The following is a 16,530-nucleotide window of genomic DNA, read 5'->3' on the forward strand; positions in this document are numbered from 1 at the left end:
CTTCTACTGTCATGGCATGTGGTTCCTTTGAAACAAATCTTGCTAAGCAAACTAGCACGCGATCAAATTACCAAGGTGTGTCAGTGTTAGTGTGTGATGTCCACTCACACAAACATGACAGCTGCAGGCGTCTGACAACATCTTCAATCTGTCTTGCTCTCCTTCTCTCCGTTTCTAAATCCGGAGGTGTCGTCTTTTCAGGAACGCTGATAGCGAAGTGTTAATAAGCTGAACTCACGAACCGCCTGTGTTTGTGACTCCCATATGCAAATGAACCTTCTTTGTGCTCGTGTGATTGGTCTCTCGAGCGTGTCTTGCTGAAGTGAAGTATTATAATGTTGGCTTCATTGTGAAATCCGTGTCCTCCTGTCTCTCTGCAGGCAGTGACTCTGTGGAGGGCGAGTGTGTGTTCGAGGGGGATTACGCAGTCCCTCCTCTCCCGGTGACCGAGGGCATGCAGCACATTCGGATCATGGAGGGTGTGTCGCGCTCTCTCCCCTCGTCTCCTCTGCTGTCCCACCAGGCCCTCAACATGCGTCTCCAGCCGCTCAAGAGACTGCCAGGTAACACTGCTTGTGTTTGCAGGTGTGTGTGTGTGTGTGTGTGTGTGTGTGTGTGTGTGTGTGTGTGTGTGTGTTTGTGTGAGCGAGAACCACCTCCTGTTTCCCATCTCAAACACTTCAGCTGAATGCCAGAACTCCCACTGAGAGCACAAATGCCTTCACCTTATACACAGGGAGAGTGTGTGTGTGTGTGTGTGTGTGTGGGTTTGATGTAATGAAGTAGCAATGTGTTGTTTTTAGAGATGTCAATTTACACGTACATTAAGTGTGGTTTACTTGTTGAAAATGGAAAATTACATTGTGTTCTATGCATCTGCATTAATTTGTGAAAAATATAGTTAAAAGATCTATCTATCTATCTATCTATCTATCTATCTATCTGTCTGTCTGTCTGTCTATCTATCTATCTATCTATCTATCTGTCTGTCTATCTGTCTGTCTGTCATCTATCTATCTATCTATCTATATCTATCTATCTATCTATCTATCTATCTATCTATCTATCTATCTATCTATCTATCTATCTATCTATCTATCTATCTGTCTATCTGTCTATCTGTCTGTCTGTCTATTTGTTTGTCTGTCATCTATCTATCTATCTATCTATCTATCTATCTATCTATCTATCTATCTATCTATCTATCTATCTATCTATCTATCTATCTATCTATCTACTGTACCCTGTAATGCTTTTGTTGTCTCAGACACTGTACTTCTGTTAGCAGCCACAAGGGTGCACTAATTATATTCTTTTCATCCTTCAGTGTTCCTCCATGCAGTTTTTGTCTCTATGGAGAAGTAGTTCAGCTGAAGGACTGTTAGTGCACCATTAATGTTTCAGAAATGCTAATCGCCTCCTCAGAGAGTGTCATGTTGTTTTCAGCAAATGCTGTCAGTGGCAGTTCAGCAACACTGTATTCAAACAGTCAAACATTAAGCTAAAACAGTTTCCGTTTTTAGTTGTCTGTTATTAGAGTGAATAAAGGCTGGCTGAAATATATCCAAAATATATCAATTTGTCCTGTTGAGTTTTCAGCGTGCAGTCTAGCTTTCCGTTGCAGCCTAGTATAGTGGTTAACAATCATACGTTTTGTTTAAGGCCACTGACCGGATCTTTTTTTCTCCCTCTATTTTTTCCTGCCTTTCTGTGCTTTCCTGCTCTAAAGTAAAGTGGTAAAAGATCAGAAATAGGATTTAGTCAGTGAACTGAGTTCACGTTCTTGTTTGTATCCTCTCTTTAACCTCCCCCGCTGTTCCTTCTCCCCCCATGAGCCTGGATCACCGCCAGTGGCTTTTCCATCCACACATTGTTTTTCCTGCTTTTATCATTTCCGAGTTGTTCCAGCGAGTGCGTCCCGTCCAGTCCTGTCCACGGAAGCTCCTTCCCAACACAATGAACTGTTTTCAGCCACACTCTCCTGGAAGCAGGACAGCACTGAGAGTGTGATTTCCTTTTCTTTCTGTGTCCTGTTTTGTTCATCCAGCCCAGTGCTGCGCCGATCATTGGCTCACTGTCCGCTTTTCTCCCACAATAATCTTCATGTAATATTTCATCATAGAGATATACTGGATGTTCACACAGTTCAACATCAGACACAGTTCTAAGGGACCAAATGCTTCCTGTGCCATGTTGGCGTCAAATAAAACAGTTGCCATGCCAACTTGCTACTGTAAACAGAAGCTTGCAATGCTTGCCCCGGCTCCAGGGTCTTCTGATTGGTCCACGGTTTTAGCACTGATATTAATGATAAACTCTGTGTAAACGTTCAAATTCATTTAACTTGACACAGCGTCTTAAAACATGCACTTATGTGCGAGATGCCGCAATTGACACAAGCATAGCAAAGTCAGCATAGTCATACACGTCCTCTAATGTGTTTACATAAAAAATAAAACATTTGTGCATCTGAATGGAAAAACACATTCTGTGTCAATGGCCCCTTAGAATAAGCAAATTAATAACTGAATTTCATTTTTTGAGCAAAATATACATTTTGTGAACAACTGATTCATTGATAAGATATAAACTCATAAACATGCTAAGGTGTGGGCCTATATCAACATTTTTTTTGACTAATGAGTTTACCTTCAGTCTGTTGTTCACACAAAAACTTTTTTAGAATATACTTAGGTCCAGTTTTTGTCATTTTAGAACGTAAAAGCCCCAGTCAGTGTTATTTATCATTGGTTTTATGGTCTGTGGGCAAGTATTTGTGTAATAGTAATTTTCTGGTTGGTCAGTGTGACTCCTGATATATTTGACTTTGTGTGCTGCTCTCCTGTGTGGTATGTTTAATGTGTGATATATGTGATTTGGTTATTTATGTGTGCGTTGTGTATGCAGTATACACTAAGCCCAAGAGAAAAAATTCTATAAGGGGACAGTAATGTATATTGTAGTCCTAGTTTGTGTTTATTAGATCAAAAAAGATGGCTAGGATATTCTTCAGAATTTCCTTCTTTGTGTTCCACTAAAGAAAGTCCTGCAGGCTTGGAATGACATGAATGATGGGCTCAACTACTCCTTTAAGGCAGAGGGGTAAAACTGGATTCTTGTCCATTAGATTTGTACTGGCTATTAGAGGTTTGCTCTTATTTTATACTGTGTGTGTGTGTGTGTGTGTGTGTTTGTGTGTGTGTTTGCACAGTCGTTCTGATCTTACATATGCTTTCATTATTCACGCTTGCGCTGTACAGTTTAATGGGCTTAAGATAAAATCTAGTGTCTTTGTCTTGAATGACTTAAGCTGCAATTACTGATGGAGCTGGAGGGAGACTCGCCTCACGTGATCTCATGGCAGTCCAGATGGATAGTCTTGGTAACCCGCACTAGAGTTATCCTCCAGTTGACACATTTCAGGGTTTTTCTTTTTTCCTCCTCCCATTTCTTTGGTCAGAATGAGTTCCTGGAACTGGAATCTACATTTCCACCCTAATGATGGCAATCACTGCCATCGGGGCTGTTTCCGTTCCAGTGACTGAACAATAAACTTTGACCTCCCTAGCTATCGTAACGAGTGCAATTACAGTAATCACCAGCATTCTGAGAGGTTTTAATTGCATACAGGTAAACATGTACACACACGCGCGCACACACACACACACACACACACACACACACACACACACACACACTTGCTGCTTATTAGCCTCCCCTAATAAATAAGGGACGCAACCTTTGTGCAGTCTTTAATAAGCGTTGGTACAATCTGTTAATGCTCTTTTTTTTCCCCAATTATAGCATGTAAATTCTAATCTTGCTATTGTAGATTATTTCCTTTGAATGTTCTCTTATTTAGTGAGGCAAAATTAATAAACTGCTAAACTGTTAAAAAAAGTTGGGGTCAGTGATTAGTTAATTGATTCATTTGTTTATTTATTTATTTATTTTTTATATATTATTTACCAAGAACACTCAAAAGTGACAGCAAATGTATGACATTCATAGTATTTCAAAAACGTTATATTTCAAATAAATTCTTTTCTTTTAAACTTTCTGTTCATGAAGTACATTAAAAGCTGTACTCAGAATGAAAAATAATGTTTTTGCGCAAAAATATTAAGCAGCACAGCTTTTTAAACATGAATAATAATAAATATGTTTCTCAGGAACCAAAAGAAGTACAAATGGATAAATGAGAATAATTGGGTGAAAGAGTGAATGACAGGATCAGTGATTTTAAAAGAATGGATGTGAATTGATGAATGTGTGTTGCATGAAAGATTGTAACTGTGACTGGGACGTATGACCGTAAGGAGTGGATGGGGTGCGAAAGCTAGAATATGCAGTGTGTATGTGCTGGCTTTGACACTCCGCGTGTTAATAAGCTGCTCTGACTAAGTGTGTTTGTGTGCGCATCTGACACGCTCATATTCAAATGAGTCCTTACGTCTTTTGGGCTGATCTGATTGGCTGTCGTTTGGGTCTTGAGCAGTACTCAGTTCAGTCACCTATAATGAGCACTGTATCGGTGCACACACGGATCTCATGAGAGGTTCCCAAACAATGCCTATAACAGCCGGAGAAGGGAGCATTCATTCTTATGAGTGTTATTATCTCATATGGTGTGACTCCACCTCCTTTGTTTTGTAAAGCAGCACCTTGTCATGACAGCAGCATCTCTGAATGAGTGATGCTCGTCCTCGTCACTCTCTCTCGTTCCTCCAGCTCTCTTCCTCTTCTTGTAGCACCTCTCCTCTGCAGGCTGGAAATAGTGTGTAAGCAGCCTGGGGAGGGATATAATTGGAAGCGTGACACCTCCTCGTTTCCTGTCTCAGGTGACGCTCTGACATCCACACGCGCCATGATCCATTTTTTTTTTTTTTTTTTTCGTTGTCTCTCCATCCCCGTTCCAACTTTCTCTTTTGCTCCTCCTCCTCCTCCCATCCTCCAAAATCTCTCCTCTCACCTCTTCTCTCATCTTGAGTATCAGTTTCTCAAGATTCTCAAGAGTAGATGCTTCAGATCAGCAGCAGTTTGCTTGAAATTCAGAGAACATGTGGAGTTGGATTTATCTGTCTGCGAGGAGGGAAGAGGCGAGATCTGTTTTTGGATGAAAGCGGTGAGGACTTTGCCAATCTTCTTGTCTCTGATTATCACTTACACTTGTTCGGTTACACTTGTGTTGTCAGGCACCACTTTTTATATTTTATATTGCTCATTCTTAGGGTTAGCGGTTTGAACAACTTCAAAAGTATTCAACTTTGGTGTGTAACTCATCCCGCATTGTTTGTGATACGGACTTGAATTATACCTCAAATTGTGTATTTTATATACGGATAGAGTGGATAGAATGGACATATATCACGGGACTAATGGCAACTGTGTGTGTAGTCTAAGATGCTCTGGCAGCATTTGAGGATGCCTGTTGTCGAGTGCTATTCGCTCCCTGGTGTCACCTTATCACCAGGGACATGAATGAGCCGTCACTTCTCGTTAAAATAGAATCACAGCTTACAAATCGTGACGGATGAGTTCTGACGGGTGTTGGGTGCGTGGACCGACCAGCTGTTGTGTTTTGTGACAGAACCAAAACAAGAAGCAGTAGCAAGAGTGAGAGAGATATTTGTTTGTGCTCTTGAAATGCATGGCATGTAGCATACTGAAAGTGACTTCTTATATAATTATCGCTGCTGATAATTATGTTTTAAGGCGAAAAAAATGATTGTGTGTCGGTTTTTTATGTTGATTTTTTTATGATGAAGGGTCATTGTTTTAGCTTGTGTTAACTTCCTCAGGTGTTGTTTCCTGGATATGCTTAATATAGCTAACTGGATATTCCTAATGCATTGATATCGAAAGAAAGATTTGCCAATGTGTGGTTTTGACAGGTTTTCTGCAGAAGAAGAGTGTAAACCGCCTCAAAATTCAGCCCAAAGCAAGCTGTCATTCAGAGTTTAGTTCTCACAGCTCTAAAATAACAATCTGAATCTGACCCCGCTATCCTGTGAATCATGCTTCTGTATTTTTGAGACCTGAAATTAAACAGGTCTGTATATTTAGAAATAGTTACCGACACTAGAAACGCTGAAAAGCTTTGTATATGACAAAGTGATATACTGGAAGGAAAACACATTTTGGGAGAAAATGTCATTTTATGAATGAATACCTCTAATTTCTCACGTCTCAAAAATTTCATCACCCATGAATCCAATTCAGATCAAAGATCAGTGACTTAAAAATCAGTGACTCTAAAGCAAGTGTGTGTGCTTTTTGACCGTTTGGTGGTATTATACAAGAGCTCAGCAAATACTGCAAAACAAAAATGCAAACAAAGTTGGGCAATTGCATCTTTTCAAAATGAATTCGATATGTTATAACCCAGAGGAGTCTGAATTCACTCTGCAAAAACTGTTATGCAACATAGCCATGAGCATTCCGTCACCTCAACCAATCGCAGCGTAGAATGCTCAGTCTACTCTGGGATCCTCTAAAGGTGTCTTCCTGTAAATGAGTGTTGGGTTTCCTGTATTAGCAGGTGTCCTGGCAGTTCTGGCGCTGGCGAATGTGACACCGTATGACAGCATGAGCAGGAAAGGAGAATCGCTGTCATTATATTAGTAACAGATCGTTGAAGATCTGTCATCTTTAGGCCTGTCCATGTGGGAGGCTGTCTGGTAATCGTGGGGATATCTTTAAAATACAACGCTTGTCACTTTCCAGAGCTGCCACGAAATCTTTCACACCTTGTATGACGTGGGTTATCGCTTTCAATGTGCCAAGACTTCCTCTACCTACTCAGTCTGGAATAGACAAAAAATCCTCTTATATGAAGCTTAATACTACATTTGGCTGCGTCTTAATTTAAACAATTGGTGTATGTGATCTTGTTATTATCTTATGCAAATCCAACAGATGGCACAGGACCATTGAAATCACATGAGGGAAAGCCTGTTTTACTTCCCTACAAATCTTTTATTTCCAAGTCTAAATATATCTCCTGCTGTTTGTCTGAAGCATTCTCAATAGTACTTTTCTTTAACAAGAGCCCAAAGGAGTATTTTCACATACCTCAGTGTTTGCACTGGAATGAGGGACTCTCAGAATGTTTTCCTTATTTGCTTAAATTATGATTATGTAATAATTATGATTAAGTAATAATTGTGGCAGGTTTTGAGGTCATTTAAAATGCAGTGGTATAGTTCTACCAAAAAATAAAAATATTTGCCATCATTTATTGACCATCCTGTTATTCCAATCCTTTCTTTCATCTATGCAACATAAAATATACTTTAAAGGCATAGTTCACGCAAAAAATTTATTATAATTTACTCCCTCTCATGTTGTTCCATGTACATGTATGAGTTTCCTTCTGTTGAACGTTTAAAAAAAAATATATATTTTGAAGAAAGCTGGTTCATTGGTTCAAATTCATTTCCTCATTAACTTCCATAGTATTTTTTATGGAAGTCGGTGGGGACCAAGGAGTTAAAAGAAGTGTCAGTGGGGTTTTAGATCCCAATAACTTTCTTTGTAAAGGTAGAAACATTTAAAACATTTGTGAGATGAAAGTAAGTTTTACAGGTTTGGAAAAACATGATTTTGAGCAAATGATGAGAAACAAAGCCTTTAAACTCTATCAGCAGGTGTGTATTACAACACTGGCACACTGTGGATTACCACATAAATCATTGCATAATATGTTAGACAAGTATGTACTGTAACAGTGCACGCTAAGTCCAAGAATCCAGAAATTTGAGAAAACCGGACAAGTGTACATCTTAAGTTTGCATTTTAAACATATCGATTTCTCCCCTCCAGTGGAAGTAGTGTTAACTTTCTTGAGTTATTTACACTCAAGTGTTCCCCACTGTCCAGACTCAGTTTAACAGAAGATGCCAGAATTGGGAGCATCGCTGTTCACATAATGTTCATGTCTTATTTTTATTGTTATATATTATTATTATACAGGAAGACAATAGGAAAAGTTGTAGTTATATTTGTGTGAGCTTCTTAATAGGATCATTTAAATAAAAAAGAGCAGTAGCGTTTGTCAGTTGTCTTTACATTTGTCATGTCTCATTTTTTCTGTAATGTGTTTGCTGTTCTTTGAAGCGATTTTTAAATCAAAGCAATGAGACGTGGCGGAGTATGAAACCTCATTTTAACCACATCAACACATCTGCATTTAAAACACACTGCATTGTTTTGATGTTGTATTCTGTGTTGCGTCTGCATAGCAGCTGTAGATTTTCTAACAATAGGCAACATCCCATGAATGTAAATTTGGTCTTTGTGCATGCTCCATTTCTCAATAGACTGACTGACCCAGTCCCCCTTCCTTTTACACAATTGCTAGCAGTGTGATAAAAGCTTTGTATTCACTTATCAGCAATGTTTTGAAAAAGGAAAGTATGGCATAAATATGTTCTTAAAGAAATGTGTTTTGATGAGTGTATAGGTTGATATTGATTAACGTCTATACTCTATGAATTGTAATTTCTAACTACAATTCATAGTCGAAATAAATGTTTAAATACTTTTATCATGTACATATATTTTTTACATTGTACATGTATATTAATAAAATACATGCCTGTAATTACATCAACAATTTTGACCTATCCCTACAACCTTAAACCATACCACCAAACCTGTCCCTAACCCCACCCACATCCCACCTCAATAGCTTCAGAATACAAACACAATAAGTACACTGTAATTACTTTTTGCTGTAAGTGCATAGTAATTAAGTCTACCTAATATAATGTGGGACTGAAATAATAAATTAAAATCCTGTTTAAAATTCAGCTGTGGTTAGGGATGGAATATCTGATTGGAGTGGACGCCATCTAAGACTGAAATGATTGAGCGTTTTGGGGTTGACCTACTTGGACCAAACACCCTCACCCACAATAGCATACACCTCTCGGAGCCACAAGGGTCAGAGAGGAGCGACCCTGGCCCCTTCGGTTTAAACAGCCCTGTGCCTGTGACCAACAGCAGCGTAATCCGACCCCCAGCCTTGCACACTTCGTTAAGCAGTACCATCTGTTTTTCTGCTTCGCTCCTGCCCGTCACTTTTGTTCTCCTCTCTGTTTGTTTTGGGGTCATCCTGACCGTCTCTTATCTCGGCTCCCGAAGATGTTAATGACGTTACAGTCTGTACATGCACTCTGTTGGAAAAGAGGGCCATTTTCTTTTGGAAGCCGGTAGCTGGCTTTCCTCAAAGTCACTTCTGGCTTGGCAGGGATTCTTGACCTGGATATGCTCTGGCCCGGTAAGCCTAACCCTTTCCTAAACTTTCTGCTTGTGCAGGCCTTGCGTGTGCGCTTGTGACACATGCCCTTCCAACATTTTTAACTGCACTGAGCCGGGAACACAGAACGATGGGTTTAGTGGTTTCTTGCTGCTCTCGCTCGCTCCCTCCCTCCTTTTGTGGTGTTTGGACTCCGACTCTTCAGACTCCTCATGGTTCCTGTTAAAGCTCGAGCCAGCGGTTTCTCTGAAGCTCAGCAGAGCAACCAAACCGCCGTCGAAGTCCTCTCCTCCCCATTCACTGACAGCCGCAAACTGTTCTGAAGGAGAAAAGAAGCAGGGTGCTCATTTTCCGCTCAGTCCTTGCGACTGCAAGGGCCCTAAATCGAACAGATCAGGCTTTCCCCTCTCACCGTTCTCCTGTGGAGCTGGACCCCAGCTGTAAGCAGGGAAAACCACTTGTTTGGATTATGGATTTTGCTTTGACTGTCAGGAAGGCGTGTGCCGGGACCAGGGCCAGATGCACGTGGCAGAGGAGGAAGCGGTCACGTCCGTACGACCGCACAGGACGAGCAGGCCTAGGGGCGACAAGACAGAGTCGAACCTCTTCGCTTTTCAGGCAATGGATGTCTCACTTCTGCTGTACGTCCCGGGCCTGTACGTCCAGTCTGAGCCTGTCTGATCAGTCCCTGCTGCAGTCAGGATGCTGCACCAGTCCCAGAGGTGCACAGGGTATCGTTGGTGATGGAATAGATGGACAGAGGGAGGTTTACGGAGAGGAGGTTTGGGTGGGAGAAGTTGAGGACGACGAGGAAGGTGAGGATGAGAACGAGGAAGAAGAACAACAAGATGATGATGATGATGATGAAGAAGAAGAAGACGAGGACGAGGAGGAGGGCAGTAAAGAAGAGAAAGGTGAGGTGGAGATGGAGAAAGGATTGTCTTGAAGGAAAGATGAATCTTGTGTTTCAAAAGGACGACTGGAATGGCTTTTTATTGTATTCAGCAGTAACACACATGCCAACTCTTCATCTTTGATGCATGAAAACGCTACGCTCTTGGCAGGCCGAGTGTCAATTAGAGTGATGAAGATGGACTGAAGATCCGCCTGGGGTGTAATCTGTCTCGATTAGAGGAGATCTCAGAGTAGATGAGATGTATGCATGGCCGGAGTGTGAATGGTGTGAGCTGTGAAAAGGAAGCAAAGGCGATGATTGATGGACGCCACTGTGGCCTTCAGATGACAGTCATCATCAGTACAGCTTACCTTGTTGTGGTTACATGGGTTTTGTTCACGATGCATTTTAGCCTTTAGTTTTTTTTTTAGTTGAGACTTCAGTGATTTTGCTAGCAGTTTCATGTTGGTTATACATGGTTGTACATGAGGGCAGTATACAAATCTTGAGTGTACTAGGAAACAGGAAAGGGTGGATGCAATATTATCAATTCTTATCATATTCGGTTTTCCTTTTATGTTTGTCTTCCATTCATGTAGCTCAAACACTAGAGCATAGTGCTAACAATGGCAAGGAATGGGTGTACTGATAAAAAAAAAATAGAGTGTCTTGGTTACCACTGAAGAAAAAAACAATGGAATTTCTCAAAATAATGTATTTTGTGTTTCATTTATTATGATGAAAGTAAGTATAAATACATTGTGTAGAAACAAGTCTTAATGCCTTATCCTGTGTTACTCAAGTGAATTTATCTTGCTTTAAAGACTGTTAGATTTTTTTAATGAAAAACAAGTCAAAAAAGTCTAATTAAACCCTCATTAAGAAGTAATTTATTTAGTGCATAATTAATGTTTATTGCTGTTGTCACTGCGGGTACATTTAATGACACCAAATTACAAGAAAATTATTATGTCGGATTGTTCAAACTGAGACATTTCATTACAAAATTATTTTTAATCAGGTTATCAAACAACTTTTTTTTTATTATTTAAATGAGACTTCTAGAAAAAAAAGATTTTGTGTAAGTTTCTCCTGTTCAGAAATAGAAAAAACAAAAATGATTTATATAGTGCAGTTTTGCTGAATAAGGTCATAGTTACATTATAAAATTTTGCAGTTGTTTGGTTTTTAAGACAGTTTTCAGGTTTCCGAGTGCATCAAATTTGACTTAACACTGGAAAAGCAACGGAGCTCGAAAACCTGTTAACAGACTATAGGTAGTGTAATACAATTTGTAAGTCAATTTGTTTAATCTCAGTGCCATTGTAGCAAACCAGGATCTGAAAACCAGTGTGACTTAGCTGTCTCAACCGGCCACTTCAGTTCTGGAAAGCAGACTTGTGTTTCCACTCATTTGACACTGCATTTTTCATGCTTAAAATGTCTCACAATGACAGACCAGCTTTTTCCCTGGCCTATTTATTTAGCCAAGAGTTTGTTTGCAAGGCCCTTTGTTGTTCTTTTTTTTCTCGTGCCTTCTATTTCTAAACCGCCAGCACAGCCGGTCCGCAGCTTGGTGCTTGGCTTGTTAGTTGTGCCGCCCAGTTCAGACAGCCACCCTGTCATCGTGCAGCCGTCTTCTCCTCCCTGAGAGCCTCTGAGCTTTGCTTGGTTAACTCGAACCAGCTTTGGGACGTTATTTTCGGACATGGACTTTTTTTGGAGTGGCATTGCTTGCGGGCAGATATAATTTAGCCCATCCAATTGTGCTTGGTGTCTCCACTCTCTCTTTCTCTCTCTCTCTCTATTTATCTTTCGTTCTATCTATCGTTCTATTGGTCAATCATTCTATCTATCATTGTAACATTCCAACATTTTATTGTTCTTTTTGAAAAGGTGCCGACCCTATATACTCGTATTTCTGAGAATATTCTTTCAGTCTGTCTATATGTTTTTTAATTGTACTTTTTCTCTTTCTGTCATTCTATCTATCTATCTATCTATCTATCTATCTATCTATCTATCTATCTATCTATCTATCTATCTATCTATCATTCTATTTATCGTTCTATCGGTCTGTTCGGTCATTCCAACATTAAATCATTTTAACATTCTATAGTTCCATCATTCTAACATTCTGTCATCTTTCATTCTATCTGTTCTGCTTTTTGTCTGTTCATTGTATCTATATATAGAAACATCCTAACAAATACTTAGAATAGCTTAATTCTTAATAACACCTACCAGCAGCAGCTTTTGCCCTATATTTTAAATAAGTAAATAAACACATAGAATCTAGTTAGAGTGTAAAGTTGCAATGTGTGCTTGAGAAAGAGCTCCAGTGTGTCCAGCTGAATTACTGGCTGCCCCACAGTTTAATGGGGAGGTATGCAATCTTTTGCAAATGTAGGAAACCCTGTGTCAGAAGCAATGGAATGATATTTGAATTATTAGATTAAATGCACCCTGCCTTGCTAACTGCAACCCTGCTATTATCAACAATTCTATTTTTTCCCAGTTTTTGCTGAGTGTTACATTCTCTGCTACGCTAGCAGCTTTTCGCATGTGCGGTTTTGTTAAAGGCTGTGTGCCATTGCTTGCCTTTTATACGGCTGTGATTTCTCCTCTGATTTTAAAAGCCCAGCAGTGCATAGCAAGAGCTGTAAGTCAAACCTTTGACACTGGACCAATCAGCATTTCCATTCCTATAACTGATGCAGCGCTGTAGGTTTTTACAAGAGGCTGGGACATGACGAATGACTAGGTTTAAACCCCTGCAGTGCTGATGTTTTTTGCTCTCGCGAAAGCACAAACAACATGTTTTCCAATGGGACCGTCCTCCCCCAGAGGGGTCCGAAACAGGAAGCTGAACTGAATTTGTTGCTCTGTGGTGGAGTTAAAGAGTGGAACTTTAAGCAGCTCCCATGGGGGTGTTACAACTTAAACATCTGAGGTTTTGTGGTGACGTCACTGGTTTTCTCATTACATATAGCAGACAGAAACCATAGGGCACTATAGTGTTTTTGTTTGGTTTTGTTTTTATATTACTATCATTTACTAGGGCTGTTGATTGACTAAATAATGTAATCAGATTAATTGCTGATTAATTAATTAAATTGAATGAATCACATATACTATAACTATTTATTAAAAACTATAAAAAAATATTTAATTGGTAAATATTCAAATAGTATTGTTTATATTATATTTATAATATTTACATTATTATTTATCACTTTATTCAAATATTTAATTTGAATTTTATTTTTTTACATTATGTACAAAATTGTCTTCTTGTTTGACAAGGTGCTTACATTAGCATACACACAAATAATATATTACATAATACATATTTTTTTATCTTTTTTCCTTATAATTACTTAGTATTTCATGAACAATTTTAACATAATTTTCGTGATTATTTAGTTGTGAATGAATGAACATGATGGTGTGTAACGCAGCTGTCAAACATTTTTTAAGCTGAATAGACTGGGAGAGGATTACTATCTGATCTCAGCCATAACAAAACTGTTGGTCATAAATCACCTTGTGTTTATCCTTTTTTTTCCATTTTGTCTCTCACCCCCTGTGGCCTGTCTTATTATCAGACGGCTCATCACTCATACAGAAGTGCATTAATGCGCTCTTTTAGCTGCGAGATTGTCATGCATGAGTATGCGTATATGATTGTTTATGCTTGTGCTTTGAGATACGTGTGTGGTCCACAAATATGTGGATGTTTTGAATATCTTGCATCCTCAGGCTTACCTTCAAACCACCGTTTCTGGCATGTTTGTGAATCATCAGTTCAGAACGGTCTTATTTTTTTCTTTTTTCCTTCATTTTTTTACCGTATGTGGGCCAGAGCACTTTTGAAGAGGCACGGCATTTTCTGAAACGGATGACATTGTGGGACAAAATAATAAAAAGAGAGCGCAAGAAAAACAAACCTTGCTGACTTGCTGCTTGTAATGAACAGATCTTTCCACCATTGTGCTATTTCTGGTCCTGCTGGTGTCATTAGCGGGTTCCTGAACTTTATTATACGCTGTCACAAGTGACATACATCCCGCCGGAGGTACAGGGAAACCAGGGAGCGAAGGAGGAAAAATTTAGGAAGAATGTTTGGTTGGAGGATGAATGAAGGAGACAGATGCTTTAGAAAATCCTTAGTTGCCATGACAACATTTTTGTGTTGCGACTGCAACTTCAAAAAAAAAAAGAAAAAAAAAAGTGATTGCCAAAGACTGCGTGTATTCAACCGGATGAATTCCCACGTGTCAGTTCAGAGACATAAAATTCAAAACAGGAAACCAATTTGTAGGCTTGGTTATATTGTCTGGAAAAAGTATTGTTCTTTATGCAGCTTTAAATAGTGGCTGCATAGACAACAACGTATGCAAAATGCTCAACTTGGCAAAAAAAATGATGCAAGGCCTTGTTTTGGTATGTTTCACTTTTACAAACCCTGTATGATTTTTTTTCCTACTTGATATCTAACAATTAATACATTTGCATTAGAGTCATTAATTTTACTTGTTGTCTGTAAGCTCTATACTTACAGCACCTAAATATTGAATTATGTTGCATAATTCTGAAGTTAATAAATTGAAACCTTTTTTATCATGTTCACTGTTATTTTGATATTATTTATATACTTTGATATGTTTTATTGATATTTATAATTAGTTTTTTTTTCACTAAAAATAAAGGTTCTTTCATCTAATATTTATACATCTGAATTGATTTCAGTTTTATTTTAATTCACACAATAGTTTTGCTTTTTGTTAACAATATTAAGGCCTAGTGTATTTTGGGGCATTAACTTTAGGTGCAAATCAAACTTTAAAATGAAATGTTTAAAAATGCCCGATATGATTTTGAGGTTTTAAGGCACAGCCATAGATGTTGGTTGTCACACTAGTTAGCATAATTAGCTGTAGCATATTCCGATCTGTTTTTTATGAAGCCATTGTAAAATAGCCCAAACGTACATATTGAAATGCTCCTGTGATGCCCAGAAATTCACTTAATTCAAACTCATTTAAGGTTTTGAGACAGCCACTGACATGCTTGGACTGAATTAGCATATTTAGCCGTAGCATCTATTGTCTTGAAACCTTGTTTTTCGGTACTCATTAGATGTGTTATACCAAGACTTTTTTTCTCTTTCAGACAGTTTGTAAAGTTACTTTTCAGGACAACTTATAAAATCTAACTGTAGCTGCTGTGCAGAGCCTCTGCTGCCTGAGGCTTCGGTTTATCTGAGAGAAATTTGGAGTCTCTGAGGACAGGTTTGACAGTAAGATGAGTCTGTGCCTTAGAGGTGTAGCAACTCGCCCCGTATTTCTGGGAAAGGCTCAGTTTGTTTTGCAGTCGTTTTTCTTCGGCTCTGTTCTGATGGTGAGAGGTGAAAGGCATAGAAAAAAAAAAAAAACTAATCCTGAAAAAGCTCTTCTCGCTGTGGATTTAGCCACCGTGGGACACCTCTTCTTTTGAAGTCTAGCGATCAGGCTTTGGCTGTGTATATGAACGCACAGGCTCAGACGCTTCATCTGCGGAACACTACGGGATTGTGAGGTGGTTTAGTGTGTTTTACAGTCTTCTGAGGTCTTGGTCTGGTCTCCGCTAATTCACAACCGCAAGTGCGGCTGGTTTATTAGAATTTATCCTTATCTGCTGTGTCACTTGGTTTTTAAGGATGTGTGATGATGGGGATTTTTGACAGTGAGCAGAACTGAAAGGCTGAAAGACCAAATTTCATTCCAATGGTGCTATTTGAGGCAGAAATTTCAAAGAGACCACATAAAGTTTGTATGCGGTAGCGACGGCCAAGTTGTACTTTTATGCGTTGGACTTGCAAGGATCATAAAATTCCCTATGTTGTCATAGAAGCCAAAGAAAGCAATTTCAATGAATTCCCAAAATTACTTAGTCTTTAAAAATCCTACCAAAATGACTGTCCGTGAATGATTTAGGAAATACCAAATATGTGATTACATCTAATTATTCTAATTTCAGCTAAGTGAAATAAATGAGGTGTATAAATCCTTTCACAGTGTTACACAACTCTGCATGTATATATGTAAGAAAATGTTATGTTTATATATTAAATGTGTATGTATAATATAAAATATAAGAATACACTGATATACATGCACTTTTGTTTTTATATATACACACACATATATTACATAAAACCTTTTATTTTGTAGGTATTTATGAAAAATATGTTATGTATTAAATATATTTGTATATAATATAAAATTCAATAAATTAAATATCAGTGTATATAGTATATACTGTACATGTAAATATTTTCTAATTATGTACTGTATGTGTGTGTGTATATATAATTGAATATACATAGTAC

The 16,530-nt window shown here is 38.6% G+C and overlaps 1 protein-coding gene across 6 annotated transcripts in view; it reads left to right on the plus strand.

Annotated features, from left to right (window-relative positions):
• The window catches only part of tanc2a (tetratricopeptide repeat, ankyrin repeat and coiled-coil containing 2a), a 132,103-nt gene that overhangs the window by 85,673 nt on the left and 29,900 nt on the right, over positions 1–16,530 (plus strand). For 5 of the 6 annotated variants that reach the window (XM_043233878.1, XM_043233880.1, XM_043233876.1 and 2 more), the window contains one exon: positions 381–563. The exons of the other annotated variant lie outside the window; for it this stretch is intronic. In XM_043233878.1, coding sequence (XP_043089813.1) covers positions 455–563 — 109 coding nt within the window. In that variant the 5' untranslated portion in view covers positions 381–454. The remainder of the gene's footprint in view (positions 1–380; positions 564–16,530) is intronic. 6 annotated transcript variants of the gene reach the window in all.

Source organism: Puntigrus tetrazona, chromosome 3 (assembly GCF_018831695.1).
Source record: "Puntigrus tetrazona isolate hp1 chromosome 3, ASM1883169v1, whole genome shotgun sequence".
NCBI lineage: Eukaryota > Metazoa > Chordata > Actinopteri > Cypriniformes > Cyprinidae > Puntigrus > Puntigrus tetrazona.